Source organism: Chaetodon trifascialis, chromosome 2 (genome assembly GCF_039877785.1).
Source record: "Chaetodon trifascialis isolate fChaTrf1 chromosome 2, fChaTrf1.hap1, whole genome shotgun sequence".
In the NCBI taxonomy this organism is placed as follows: Eukaryota; Metazoa; Chordata; class Actinopteri; order Chaetodontiformes; family Chaetodontidae; genus Chaetodon; species Chaetodon trifascialis.
In genome coordinates this window covers 31612872-31628557 of record NC_092057.1, presented here as the reverse complement: position 1 = coordinate 31628557, position 15686 = coordinate 31612872, and the positions used below count along the sequence as shown (strand labels likewise).

The 15686-nt window shown below is 44.1% G+C and overlaps 1 protein-coding gene across 4 annotated transcripts in view; it reads left to right on the top strand.

Annotated features, from left to right (window-relative positions):
- Nucleotides 1–7137: 7137 nt before the first annotated feature.
- The window catches only part of LOC139347667 (glutamate receptor 2-like), a 236651-nt gene continuing 228102 nt past the window's right edge, over nt 7138–15686 (top strand). For all 4 annotated transcript variants that reach the window (XM_070987431.1, XM_070987415.1, XM_070987407.1 and 1 more), the window contains exon 1: nt 7138–7415. In XM_070987431.1, the coding sequence (XP_070843532.1) occupies nt 7274–7415 (142 nt within the window). In that variant the 5' untranslated portion in view covers nt 7138–7273. The remainder of the gene's footprint in view (nt 7416–15686) is intronic.

Below are 15686 nucleotides of genomic sequence, written 5' to 3'. Positions count from 1 at the left end.
GCCGGAGTGCCCGGAGAGAACCCACGCATGCACGGGAAGAACATGCAAACTTCACACAGAAAGGCCCGACCCGGGAATCGAACCTGCGACCTCTTCTTCTCTCGCGCACTACCTGCTGCACCACCGTGCAGCCCAGCCTCAGACTCAGGTTGAACAAATGTCCAATGATCCCGCTCAGCTGATCAGAGCAGGATCTGAGTCTGGGACTGAGGCCATCCGGTCCTGCAGCCTTCCTGGTCTTTAACCTCCTGAGCTGATTTCTCACCTGGAGAGGTGGGAGAGACAAGTTGGAGCAGAGGGGGCTGAGTGTCTTGTGAAGTGGCTGGGGGGCTGGGAGGAACAGTGGGGGGTGGCGTTGGAGGTGGTGAGCTGAATACTGCACGGGGGGGTGGTACTTGGGCAGAGTGCTGGCAGAACAAAGGAGGGCTGCTGCAGGGCTGGTACAGCTGGGGGAGGGGCAGATGCTTCCTCAAACCTGCAGAAGTAGCTGTTCAGCTCATCTGCCCATTTTGAATCCCCGGCTGCCTGAGAGTTTGGCTTCTGGTGGCCTGAAATGGTTTTCAGGCCTCTACAGACTCCTCTGGTGTTGTTCTCCTGCAGCTGTTCCTCCATTCTCCTCCTGTATTTGTCCTTCCCCTTCCTGATTTTCCTTCTGATCTCCCTCTGAACAGTTTTCTGCTCCTCTTTGCTTCCTGACTTAAAGGCCCTCTTCTTCTCCTTTAAAAGAGCCTTAATGTCAGGATTAATCCAGGGTTTGTTGTTGGAGTGACACCGTACAGTCCTGGTGGGTACAGTGTTCTCCACACAAAAGTTTATGTAGTCCGTGATGTCCGTTAGTGTTGCCGTGCCGATGCATCTAGGGCACCTTGTAGAAATTATGCACAAATAAGAGACGTACTTCAGAGCATTTCATCTGATATGGGAGAAAAATGTGAAACACGCAATGAGGCAGCAGCACTGTGAGAGAGACACTTTTACCAAAACTACAAGGTTTTACACCATCACAATCTGTTAAGAACCTGGGCATCATTTTAGACTCTGAGCTCAGTTTTATTCCCCATATTAAAAATATAACAAAGATTGGTTTTTACCATCTTAAAAATATAGCCAGAGTCCGCCCGTTTCTCTCTGAGGCTAACACGGAGGTGCTGATACATGCTTTTATCTCCTGCCGTCTAGATTATTGTAATGCCCTGCTCTCTGGTCTTCCCAAAAAGACTATCTATAACTTACAGTTACTACAGAACTCAGCCGCACGTGTGCTAACGAGGACCGGAGGGCGGGAGCACATTACACCGGTTTTAGAATCGCTGCATTGGCTCCCCGCGTGTTTCAGGATCGACTTTAAGGTGCTTTTATTAGTTTTTAAGTGTCTTAACGGTCTTGGGCCATCTTATTTATCTGACCTGTTTTTATCATACCAGCCCTCGCGGATCCTGAGGTCCTCTGGCACCGGCCTTTTGATTGTTCCAAGGGTTCGGACCAAAGCCCACGGGGAAGCAGCATTCAGCCATTATGGTCTGAAGCTTTGGAACAGCCTGCCAGAGTGCATCAGGACCACAGAGACTGTTGATATTTTTAAAAGAAGGCTCAAGACTCACCTTTTTAGTTTAGCTTTCGATTGATTTCTTATACTCTTTTAACTCAGACATGTTTTATCTCAGTACTTTGTCTTTTAGCTCTTAGGTCCTTTTATTTTATTCAATTTTAGGTTTTAGGTCCTTTATTCTATTGTCTTTTAGATTCTAGGTCATTTAATTCTATTGTCTTTTAGGTTTCAGCTCCAGTGCTTCCTCATGGGGGGCCTCCGCACTGGGAGGGGTGTCTGGTCTGCCCGCCGGGGCGTCGTCCTGGGGACCCCTCAGGCCCAGAGGACTGGGGGGCTCTGCACTGCGTGTGGAGTCCACCCCGGTTTGTCTGGGTTGGGGGTCTCTGCTGTGGCGGCGCTCCCTGTGGCCACGGCCGGTGATCCTTCGCAGTGCGGATGAGCTCCCCGTAGGTGGTTTACTTTTCCTTTTTCCTCTCATGATGCCTCAGTGCCCTGCCATTTTCGTTGGGGTGGGTGTGTGTGGGTATGTGTATGTGTGTGGTTGTGTGCGGGTGGGTGTGTGCATGACGTATGTCTGCGGGTGTGTTGGGAGGGGTAGTTGCTTTTATATTGCTATGTTATGTTTTTATCTTTTGTCAAGCACCTTGTGCTGCATTTTTATGTATGAAAGGTGCTATAGAAATAAAGTTTGATTGGTTGATTGACTGTGCTCAAAATTAGGCAGTCTTGATATGTTGTTTATGGCACAGTTTTGGGACAGTGTCTTAGGCAGATTTAAAGTGACAAGTGAAGCAATGCAAAAGGTTGACCTGGATCTGATGACAACCATTTGTCTGTTAGAATCTTTGAGATCATGGGTTGTATCACAGTGAGACCAATTTGACCATTTTGAAAGACCTGCAAAGAGTGTTCCTGGTGTATGCCAGTCATATTGTGATGAACTACAGAGGGTCAAGAGGCGCAAAGCACTTCCAGGTGAATCTACAGAGCATGAGGTAACACTGAGAGGCCGGGAGTGATATCAAATAGAAACGTTCAATGTCATCTTTGACAAGCTAAGCAGCTGCTTAGCCCACAGAATGGAGGCAATACAGGAACATCACTGACAGATTTGGGATTCTACTGATCTTGGAATCTGATGATTTGCTCACTGTTCATAAACAGGCTGATGCACTCTGTGCCTTACACCCTTCTGATTTAGATCAGAACCTGGCAAATAAAATCATACAGTTCAGATGCTTTGTGCAGACCGAGCAAGATGTCTCCTCCAAAAATGCTGCAGATGCTCTTGAAACATGGTCTGCAATCTAATGTCTACTGTCTGTTGTTTGTATAGATTTTGACTGTGTTGTGTTAGTGGGTGACTTCAACATTCATGTTGATAATCTCAAAGATGGATGTGCTAAAGAACTTTTAAACATTCTGGATCATGTTGGCCTATCTCAGCAAGTAACACGTTCAACACATAACAAAGGGCATATATTAGATTTCAATCAATCAATCAATCAATCAAACTTTATTTATATAGCACTTTTCATACAAAGGAGCAGCCCAAGTGCTTTACATAAAAGCAATACAACAAATAAAAGACAGCATAGATACACATAGGTATGCACGTACACACACACACACACACACACACACACACACACACACACACACACACACACACACACACACACACACACACAGCAACAGCAAACACAGCATAGCAACAGAAACTGTAATAATGCCCGCACTTTGTTTTCTATTGTGGATAGACTGACAAACCCCACAGCATCAGTCCCCCCTGAACTGCTATCCAATAAGTCATGCAATGATTTTGCAGCCTTTTTTACAAATAAAATTTCAAGGATAAGACAAACAGTTCGCACCTTCATCTCAGGCAAAATGATAAGTCCATCTGTGCCTTCTTGTTTTCCAGTTAATCTAGCACATTTTAACCTTCTAGATCATACAAGGCTGACAGAAACTGTATCACAGTTAAAATCCACAACGTGCTGCCTTGATACTCTGTCAACAATTTTTAAAAAAAAATGTTTTTCATTGCATAGCTCCAGATGTGTTGTGGTTTTGTCTGTCTGTCTCCCCCTGTCTGTGCAGCTGGGTGTGTCCCTGCACCTGGCCAGCTCTGCCTACCAGAGCACACCGGCAGCTCATCAGGCTCATCAGGCACAGTTTAAAAGGAGAGAGCTCTCTCCTAGCTGTTGCCAGATTGTTCCAGTCTCTTTCCTCCCGAGATCGTTTCCAGGCCTGGTCGTGATTCAGTATTGTGAGTACTTTCTCTCTCGTTCCATCGTGAGTGTGCTAATGTGTTTTCGTGTTTTGGTTGTGATTCAGTATTGTGAGTACTTTCTCTCTCGTTCCATCGTGAGTATGCTAATGTGTTTTTGTGTTTTGGTTGTGATTCAGTATTGTGAGTACTTTCTCTCTCGTTCCATCGTGAGTGTGCTATTGTGTTTTCTTTGTGCCATCACTAAATGTGTGTTTCTTTGTTTCAGTTGCCTGTCTGCCACTTCCACGTGTGCCTTGCCTCAGACCCGTCGTTACGGAGCTCCCTTAGTTATCTCCACTCTGTTAGAGTGCGCTTTTTGTTGTTCATTGTTTGTTCCACTCATTTTTAGTGCGCTTTTCTTTATTAATAAATTTTTTGTTCTTTTAGCTGCCTTCACTCTGGTCTGCATCCTTGGGTTCCGTTAAAAGCTCGTAACAAATTCAAACACTTTTCAAGCACTTTAAAGGCTCATTTTAATTTTTTTCCAGCACCTGAATTACGTATTTACAAGGCATGATCACTCAAGTCAGACCAGCCGGTGGCCTATCTACCCATAAAGATAAAATGTAAAATATTGTGACTTTTTCCTCAAAATTTTGTGATTTTTTTCCTCTAAATTTTGACGTTTCTCCTCAAAATTGAACAGCGTTTTTCCTAAGATGTTTGACTTTTTTCTCAAACTTATGACTTTTCCGAACAACAAATATATATTTTTTTTAGAAATTTCTCTACAAATATTCCCATGCATTAATTAGTAATTAATGCATCTATCCCTCATCCCCCTGATCAAACAACAGGTTTAGATGTGTGGAGCTAGAGACTCCTTCTAAGAAAAAGAAGAAACGTACTTAATTGATCACATCACACAGTAAGTTAGTTGCACACTACATGCCATGCTTTTCGTGAAATTTTTCTCCGCATTTATCCCATCCTTGATCTGTCGATCCTTCGCGGCAGACCAGGGGCGGTGGGCTGCCAGCCGATGCCGACGCCGGCGCCCGGGGACCAGTACTTCTTCGTCACCATTGGTCAGGTGGTGATCTTCTTGCATGTTTTTAGTGGGGGTTATTAAGAAGGAAACCCCAGGTGAACACGGGGAGAACACGCAAACTCCACACAGGAGTGTGTAATTGTATATCACTTCATCTGACGATGAAAAAATGGGTGTTTGGCATGTTAGAGGTTGGACTGATGACCAAAAGGCCAGTCCTGAAGATCATGAGAGGGTGTTCAAGGCGAGACCTTTTGCCAACCATAGTGCAGCATGTTAGAAGAGGCATAAGCATTGTGTCAGATAAATGGCGAGCATATCACAGGGCACTGACTCAACATGGGTATGGCCATTACACAGTGTGCCACTGTGGATCCTGTCACAAGAGCCCACACGCAGCATCTAGAGCAGGGGTGGGCAAACTTTTTGATTCGTGGGCCACAATGGGTTCTAACATTTGACAAAGGGGTCGGACCAGGAGCAGATGGATGGAGTGCTTTGGTAACCCCACCTCATTGGAGAAAAAAAATACACATCTTGGTATATGGAGAAAACATGTGCTTTAATTTCAAATGAAAATGAGGAAAAGTATTACAACAAAATATCTGACTTTAAAATGGGTCTTATTACTAACCATTTCTATTTTAAAGCACTGAAAGTTCTGTTATCCTTCAGGATATCACCATCACTCTCCTCCTGACTGTCTTTTTTTCCAAAAACGATAGGAGATGCAGATGTACTTGTCCTGCTCCTTCTATTCAATTTGTTTCCCCCTAGTGCCACAAGTCAACAACGACAAGTGCAAGGTCGAAACAGTGGCAGCAAGTCAGTCTGTGGAGCGCATTAGATTTGATCTACGCGCACTATTTATTTTGAGAACTTGCACTCACGTGCGCATTACGGAGACACTTTTAATTTTAATGGGAACAGTGTTGTTGGTCTCCTTTTTTAGCCAGTGCATCAAAGTCTGAAATTAGTTTTGTTGCGGCGATTCTCAGAATGGATCTGAGGTGTTGATCTGTTAACTTGGATCTGTGGCTGGCTTTGTTGATGTTCATGACGCTGAAGGTCTGTTCACACACGTAGGTCTAGCCGAACAATGCCAGCATCTTCTGCGCTGTCCGCCAGAGATTTTCCTATGCTTCACCTCAACAAAACCAATGTAGAGTGCGACATCTAGTGGGAAAACATCAGAATTGCAGGGAAAATAAAACATTAACAAGGTTTATTCATTTAATTTTTTCAAGTTTGGTGGGCCGGATTAAAGCATTTAGCATGTGGCCCCCGGGCCGTAGTTTTCCCATGCCTGATCTAGAGTGAGCATGGCAGACCTTCAAGGCTGATATCTGGTGCCACTGAGGGAACCGCACCACAAAGCTCTTGAAAGAATACCTGAGGATGATTGAGTGGGAGTACTGGCTGGGAAGAAGTCACAGAGAAGGCATTCTTGGCCACCTTATTCATGAAATAAGAAAGCACAGCAAACATACAGTTTTTTGAATGAGTCACATTTACTAATAAAAATAAGTTTTGCAATGTTTTGTGTTGTTCTTGCATAGATTAAAAGATGTGTATTTTTTTTTTTTTTACTTTTCTTAAAGTAAATCACTTATAGTGACTTATGACTAGCTTGTAATGTGTGCCTATACCTTAGAAGTTTCATCACTTTACTTGAAGCACCCTGTGACCATTTAGAGTAAGCTATAATCACATTATAATGCATTATACCAGTGATTATGAGGCATTATAAAGAGTTTTAATGTATTACAACTATGATAATTATAATACACTTTGATCCTTGCAACAACAATGGTTAGCAAGGGATCAGCAATCATGAAGTATTGTAATACTTGACCTTATAAGCCATCATAAAATGCTCTATAATGTGTTATGCTTATTGTTATAAAGCCTTATGATAATTTACGAGTGTTTATAATGATAGTTCTACACGTTTAGAAGCCAGTTATAAATTATAAATAGATATATAATGCATTATCTCTGTGGGCATTATTAGGGAGTTTACCTGAACTTTTAAGTCATGATAAAATGCTTAATAGTGTGTTATGATTATTGTTATAAGGCATTATTATCATTTATGAGTGTTTATAAACAGTGCTATAATGTCATTATAACTCATTATAAGTATAGTTTTAATGCATTATAGAGATTGGCGTCAAGTAAAGTGTTACCGTAAGTCCTAGTCCACCGTTATGCATCAGTTGTGTTTCCGTTTGTATACTCTCCTAAAGCTTCGTTTTGGTGCGCTGTTTTACACACTGTCGGCTGTTCTCGGTTCTCCCTCGTGCCTCATCGGTGTTCATTGGCATTCCGCGGCGCGCGCCCCCAGTATAGCAGCCGCAGCAGCGGCACGCGCATCTTAAGAGAGAGGTTAGGGCATCTGCAGAGCTCGAGCTTCTGAGCGAAAATAGAATGACGACATGAGCTCGCATCGCCTGTGATGGAGATAATATTTGGTAGGGACCACTACCGAAGGATGCTGTGGCGACGCGTGAAGAGCCTGGATACGATCATGAAGCTGCTGCTTGTGGTGACACTTCTGTGGCGCGAGGGTTTGTGCGGATCTCCGAGCGTTCAGATCGGTAGGATTTTCATTTGTGTCGTCGCCCCACAATTGTCTGCTTTTCCTCTCATGGTCGTAGGTCGATCTAAATTATTCTCACTATTTTGCTTTTGCTCTTTTCCCATTCATCGTTCCCCGTGTCTTCCTCCTACTAATGTGGGCGTCTCGTTTCTCTGTCCTTGTAGCGCTGTAATTTCAAGGGGCCTCCGGAGTGTATGCTTGCTGCAGTGTTCTATTAATAACAACATTTTCATCTTTCATATTTGTCTGTGTTCTTATATGCACTCACATCTTAATAGCAGTGCAGTGTGTGTGTGTGTGTGTGTGTGTGTGTGTGTGTGTGTGTGTGTGTGTGTGCATGTTGTTTTATTTTATTTTTTGAGGTGCACACAGGTAAATCCAACATATTTCTAATCCAGCACTCCAAACGTATTTCCTGATCACCATTCTGTGTTGCACAGAAAATTCAGGTTCTGTGTGTATATAATGACCTTTATAATGACCATTAGGCATGGAGAATGTGTTGAGTTTTCAGCCACATACCATTACAGTAAAACATATAGATAGGCTATACAAATACTAAATATGTCTATTGTTAGAATTAAAATAGTTCATTCAAATAACTATCAGAATGATTTCACACTGTTTACTGTGCTGATTTTTCAGTCAGTTATCATTACTGGGATTGACAAAGGTATGCCATTTGGAGTATTTTTTTTAACTTTTGGAAACAATTTCTCATGAGAAGACCCAAACCAACAATGAAGTGATTCTGATAGCATGTATTGTGTGTGTATCTAAAGCCTGGAAAAATTAAGAATTTGACATGCTGGTGGCACTAGGGGAGTGGTCAGAGGATCATCAAAACATAGCAGTATATGTCTCGTGGGAATCCTGAATGTCTCTGCAACATTTTGTGCCATTCTATCATATAAACACAAAACAAAACAAGTGAAAACTTGTTTTGTTTTGTTTGTTTGTTTTGTTTTAATTCCTGTTCATGGCATTAAATGTCAGTAGGATTCAACCCCCTGGGAACAATGAATGTCTTCACAAAATTCCATGGCAGTCCATTAAGTAGTTGTTGAGATATTTCAGCCTGGACCAAAATGACAGACAGACTGACAGACAGACAGGCATACCTTTTGCATGGCTAAGTCAGTCTTGATGGTGTACTAGGAACAGGGGCGTAGCCATCATTTTAGAAGTGGGGGGGTGCAAATTGTTCAGAGGTCTATTGAGTGATTTATCATCCTCTTGCATTCAATTGCACCTCTCCTTAGACCACAGACCACAAAGAACCACATAACCACAAACAGCACAGCACCAGGGAACTGACTTTGGTTCTTTAAAAATGATATACCATCAAAGTCAAAATCTAAAATGTAAAGCTGCCAAACTCTGGTTGAGTTGACATAGAATGACCCTGGGGCATCCACAGGGTGAGTAGCCAGTTAATTAAGTGCCAAATGAAAACACTGAATTACTCAACTTACACGGTTTGTTTGGAAAAAACTGTCTAAAGTTTTTTGCCTCTTGGCTGGTTTGCTGAACATGTTTGAATGAAGTACAACCTCTGTCTCTGAAGGCACACGGCAGCGGTGTTTGTTTGCCGATACCTTTTAGCTTGTCTACTCATGATGCGTTTAAAGGCGGCTCAGAAAAACACTTTTCAACATGTTAATTTGAATTAAGTGGTTGTAATGGCTGTAAAAAGTGCGGGGGGCAGAGGGCACAGATACGGGAAGTGCGGGGGACATGTCCCCCATGTATCCTGCGTCTGCTACGCCCATGACGAGAAAATACTTACTATAGAACATCAAACAAATGCATTATATATTCCTGTCATAGCAAAGTCCTGTGAAGACTTGCTAAAAACTACAGTGGCCAGCTCATTAATGAATGCCTACTCAAGACAGGACTAATAGCCCAAGGGGCAAAGGGGTCCTTAAAGCAGAGCTAAACTGACCACAGTCAGAAGTATGGGTTATGTTTTTTTTTGTTTGTTTTTTTTTTGCTCCTGATGCTGATTTTAGATATCTGTCAATAAATTTCACATAATAATCATTGACATTATATGCTATTTTCTGGAAGGTGGGCCAGGCGTCCATTGTCTCACAATACTATCATGGACCTGCTGTTTCAGGAAATTACTGATCCTCCTTAAAAATGAAACTCCATATTTGTGATATTTTTTAAAGATTTACAGTCCACTGTCCTGTTTTTTAGCTGCATCATTGTACACAGAGTAACTGCGTACATCTGTGTAACTGCCGCTTCAAGGTAGTATGTGTACATCCCAAGATGTTATCTTGTGGGTAGGTAAGAAGGCAAAAACAATCGAAAGATAAAGAAGCAGCAGTACATTTGGCTGCAAATTAAGTTCCAATATTCCTTCTAAAAAACACATAGGTTCAAACCATTCATCCATCCATTATCTATACCGCCTATCCCTTTCGGGGTTGCGGGGGGCTGAAGCCTATCCCAGCTACAATGGGCGAGAGGCGGGGTACACCCTGAACCGGTCGCCAGCCGATTGCAGGGCCACATGCAAGGACAAACAAACATTCACACTCACACTCACACTCACACTCACACCTAGGGACAATTTAGAGTCATCAATTAACCTAATGAGCATGTTTTTGGTCTGTGGGAGGAAGCCAGAGTACCCGGAGAGAACCCACGCATGCACGGGAAGAACATGCAAACTTCACACAGAAAGGCCCTGCCTGACCCGGGGATCGAACTGGCAACCTTCTTGCTGTGAGGCACGCGCACTACCTGCTGCGCCACCGTGCAGCCCTCAAACCATTCAAATATCTATTATTGTGTATTATGACCACAATAGGGAAAAACAATACGCCCACTTCCATATTATCCAACATAAACATCTACAAAATTAACATACCTATATATACCGACAAAATAAACAATTATTATTGTGTCCTATACTGTGTTGTTGACTTATGCACTTTTTTAAGCTTGACCTACATGATATTTTCAACCAATGAAAGTGTCAGTGCAGTTATGCAGGTCCATGCATCCTGGAAGAATCCAGTGTCATGGTCAAACAGGAGGAATACAGGTCACTTATTGTCTGACTATGGACCCTTTTTTGTGTCCAAGTGACCAATGGAGACAGCAGTTTATTCAGTATTGAATGAGAGTACTGCAGCCATTATCCCTGGAGGCTTAACCAAAGTTCTCCAGCCACTCGACATCTCTGTGAACTGGAGCTTTAAGGCAGCCTTGCGTCGCTGTTGGAGGTGTGGATGGTGGATGGAGAGCACAGCTTCACGGCAATGGGGAGGATGCGCCATGCAACTTTCCAGCAAGTCCTTGGGTGGATCGACAAAGCATGGACTTCAGTGACAACCAAAACCATCCGGTTGGGATTCAGAAAGGCCGGAATAAGTGGAACTGATGCAGAATCTGATGACATCCTTGCAGAAGAGGAGACGGCGCTTCATCTTCCACCAGAGTTGGTGGAGTTGTGCAGGAGCGACACTGAGGATGAAGATTTCAATGGATTCAGAGACGTGGAATAAGATCGGAGCTTGGTGAACTTGCTTGTTGGCCTCGCTGGCTTGTTATGTTAATTTAGCATATTCTGCCTCCCAGGTATGTTATGTTTATGCTATTTTGTAGCTAATTATCTGTTAATGTTTTATGTTAACATACCAGACACCTATTCAGCCAGATGTGTCTGTTGAATGTCTGTTCGTGTTCGGGGGCTCTGATCTAATATATGACATAAATTTGTGACCGACACATCACTAATTCCTCTACCTGTTCCACTGCTATAAAAAATTGGTGAGCGTTATCCCGATAATTTATTATTAATTTAATTCATTATTTGTAATTTATTATTTGTCTTAATTATTAGTATTTACAAATCGAAGGTGTGGCGTGTGAGCGTGTTAATGGGTTGAAATGCGTGTGTCTCACGCCCAATGCATGAGACTTGAGAGCCCTGGGCTTTCCTCTTCGTGATGCATTTTTTGACTGATTTTGACTGATACGACTTATCCTCTGGAGCGACTTACAGTCCGGAAAATATGGTACCTTTTTGATTTAGAGTAAGATCCATTTTGTTAAACCAGAAACAGCTGTTGTGTTGCTCATGCCAAAGCCACCAGACTCCATTTACAGAAACAGTAACTTTATTATCATAAAACACACACTTCATACAAATACAAAATAAAACTCACCAAAACCTTCTTGGTTTGCTTTTTCATAGTTCCATGAATCATTGCTAACTCTGATTTGGATGGAATAAACTCTTAATTCACTGACTTGGGAGGGGAGAGAGGGCGATGTACATCTAACTCATGAATTGTTTTCACTGGACATCACCGGACTGGAGGGACTTATATATGTCAGATTTCAACAGATTTTCTCATGTGAAAAAAAAAAAAAAAACAGGTGTGAATCCAAGGTTGAAGGGTGATGATAAGGCTGACAGCAGATGTGAAAAAAATGTGGCTTGAGATTTTGGTCCTGATGGACTGCAGCCTCCTGCTGCCAGAGGGGAGTGTGGGAGTGTCTTGAAGAGTTTGTGTCTGGGGTGGGAGTGATCAGCCACAATCTTACCTGCACGCCTCAGGGTCCTGGAGGTGTACAGGTCTTTTTAGCATCTCAGGTCTCAGTGACTGAGGAATGACAACTCTGTTCTTTCTGAGCAGAAGCCCGTTAACAACACTCAGCTCTGCTCTGATGTTATAGTACTGTTGGCATTCTCCTTTAGGCCAGCCATCATTCAGATTTTTGATGACCTTCTGCAGGCATGTGTCTTTCACTGTTTCAGCTGTGATCTGCTTGGATTTCATGTCAGATACTGGTAGAGATTCAGAGATCAGGCTCACATGAAGGTTTACATCAGTCTCTGTGCAGCTCTCACTATGTGTTGTGGCTCGGGAGAGCATGTCAGCAAGCACAATGTGCTTACAGATGCAGCAGCCTCAAAATTCCCCTCCCAGCCAGAGGCCATCCAGCTCCCAGCCGGCTCCCAGCCCACTATAAACACGCCTCTTCATTCAATTGCAGGGTGTCACCAGGAGATGGCGTGTCCCTCACAGGAACACATCTCAAGGGCAAAGATTTTTACTCCACTATATTCATCTGCTTTAGTAGGCTTATTTGTAGTTAGGCAGTCACAGTTACTCAACTATTTTACGTTGATTATTTAAATCAACTTAGAAAAATATTTCTCGCACAAAGTCTTAAAAAAGTCATAAATGTGTGTTTCCATCAGCCTGTTTTAATGTATATTTTCGATTTGCAAACAGGAAATTCCTAAGTTTTTCTCTTACAATATACTGCATGACTTTTTTTGTGATTGTTGGTGGGAAGATGGCACCGGTGTGTGTGGCTGCTAGTCTCTCGCTCTCTCTTTGGTGTGTGTTTTTGGTGTTTCTAGTCCTTGGCACTCTACAGACCAAGTCTCTGCTGGTGTACGATCGCCAGTCTCTCCTGGATCTTCGGCATAATGTCGTGGATCTAAGTGTGTTTGACTATGGTGGGCAAAAAACCTTGCCCCCGCTCCTGTCGGGGATCCCGACTCATCTGCTCTGGGCCTCGGCCTTACCTGCCCGGCGGAAGCGTCTCTGTCGCTGCGGTAAATGCAGCGGCCATCTGGTGAAGCTAAAGGTCTGCCTGGCACTGCCTTCTTCCATCTCCCAGACAGGACATGGATTATTCCTCCCTTTCGTTGTGTCCCGGCGCTTCCTGGACCCCGTCAACGCCTACCTGGTACCTGTTGCCGGTCTGGATGAGGGACTCCGGCCCCGCCGCCCCTGCTCTCCTCGGCTCCACCAGCGCGGGGTGAACCTCCGGAACTTGAGGATGCTGCTCCGGGCTCCCCGGTCCGCCGAACCACAGGCCCCGTCTCCTGCCAGGATTGGCCTGGTGAACGCCAGATCACTGGCAAACAAGACGTTCATCCTGAGGGATTTCTTCGGCTCCCGTGGCTTGGACTTCCTCTGTGTGACGGAGACCTGGATCGGTGGTGGTGAGTGCAGCGCTCTTGTTGAGCTTTTACCCGCTGGCTGCTCTTACTTTAACTCCCCGCGGACATTGGGCCGTGGAGGAGGAACAGCGACTGTTTATAAAAACAGCTTTAAATGTAAGCAGGGCACTGTTTCATCTTCATTCTCCAGCTTTGAAGTGACTTTATTTGAGGTGGGTCGCTTCGACCCGGTGCAGTGCGCCGTCATCTACCGACCCCCCAAATACAACAAGGACTTCCTGAATGAGTTTTCTGATTTTCTGGCTGGAATCATGCCCAACTATGACCGTGTACTGTTTGTTGGGGATTTCAACATACATGTGTGCTGTCCGGATAAGCCGCTGGTGAAGGACTTTTTCAGCCTTATTGACTCTTTTAATCTGGTACAGTGTGTGTCTGGTCCCACACACGAACACGGACATACATTAGACCTGGTTCTGTCTCACGGGGTGTCTGTGTTTAACCTGGCGGTCTGTGACAGTGTGTTCTCTGACCATATGGCCTGTGTTATTTGATGCAGGTTTCTCCTGTGCTGCTGTCAAATCTGGCGCTCCTGCTCGGCGCTGTCGGGTTCTTAACCCTCTCACTGCCAGTCAGTTCTCTGCTGCTTTTGACCAGCTCTGTGTTCCTTCTGACTCGACTCCCCCTGATACAGAGGAGCTCAGTTCTTGGTTTCACTCCTCCTGTAAAGCCATTCTGGACTCTGTGTCTCCATTAAAAACTAGGCAGCCTAAAGCTAAACCTGAGCCTTGGTTAAATGACAGGACTCGTGCAGCTAGACGGGAGTGCCGTAAAGCTGAACGCAGGTGGAAGAAGGACAAGCTGCGGGTCTCACTTCAAATCTTAAAGGACTGCTGGCGCCAGTACCAGAACATTGTCAAAGAGACCAAAAGAGAACACCTGTCAGACATCATTGTGTGCAATCGCCATAACCCACATGTGTAATTCAAAACCATCGACTCTGTTTTAAATGCCCCACAGTCTGTTGGTATTGAAGCATCCCCTGAATTGTGCAATAACTTCCAGCACTTTTTCATCGATAAAGTTGTTAGCACAAGGGCTCTCATCTCAGCTCCTGCATCTGACCCCTCTGTGTCTGTTCCCTGCCCGGCTGTGTTTGATAAGTTTGAACCTGTGACTCTGTCATATTTAGAGGATCTGGTCAGCCATATTAAGCCATTAGGCTCCCCTCACGATGCTGTCCCTCCTCATTTCTTTAAAGAGGTTTTCCCCAGTATAGGGCAGTTGGTCCTTACCATTATTAACAGCAGTTTGTCTTCTGGTGTTGTCCCCAGAAGTTTTAAACACGCGGTAGTGCAACCCCTGCTGAAGAAACCTGGTCTTGACCCTGCGATAGTGGCTAATTTCAGGCCCATCTCCAAGCTGCCTTTTATTTCAAAAATCTTAGAGAAAGTTGTCTGCGCTCAGCTGAAGTGTTTTCTGGATGAACATGATATTCCTGAGGTCTTCCAGTCTGGTTTTAAAACTCTACATAGCACAGAATCAGCGTTACTCAGGGTCTTCAAAGACATCCTCCTGGCTAGTGATTCAGGTGACTATGTGATTCTTGTCTTGCTGGACCTAACTGCTGCCTTTGACACAGTGGACCACAATATTTTAGTATCTCGGCTGCAGCATCTAGTGGGCATTTGTGGTAGTGCACTGGAATGGTTTAAGTCATATCTGGCAGACAGAACTATGTGTGTGAACATTGCTGGTTCTGAATCTTCCTCTGCTCCTCTACTGTATGAGGTTCCACAGGGCTCAGTTTTAGGCCCCCTGCTCTTTTCATTGTATTTATTTCCCCTGGGTTCCATTCTGAGAAAACATGGCATCTCCTTCCACTGTTATGCTGATGACAGTCAGATATATGTGCCACTGAAGAAAAAACATGCTTTCTCTATTAAACAACTTCTGTTATGTCTTGACGACATCAAAGCCTGGATGGCCCTGAACTTTTTAAATTCCAATGAAAATAAAACGGAGGTGTTGATGTTTGGACCCGGTGGCCCCTGTGAAACCCCCCCTGTTGATTTGGGCCCCTTGGCTCTATATGTGAAGCCAACACTCTCAAACCTGGGTTTTAAGATGGACGGTGATTTTAAATTGGACCGTCAGATAAGTGCAGTGGTCAAATCGAGCTTCTTCCATCTCAGGCAATTGGCAAAGGTGAAGCCTATTCTCCAAAGTCAGCACTTTGAAACAGTGATCCATGCCTTTGTTACCTCTCGGCTGGATTACTGTAACGCCCTTTATTTTGGAGTCAGCCAGTCTTCCCTCTCA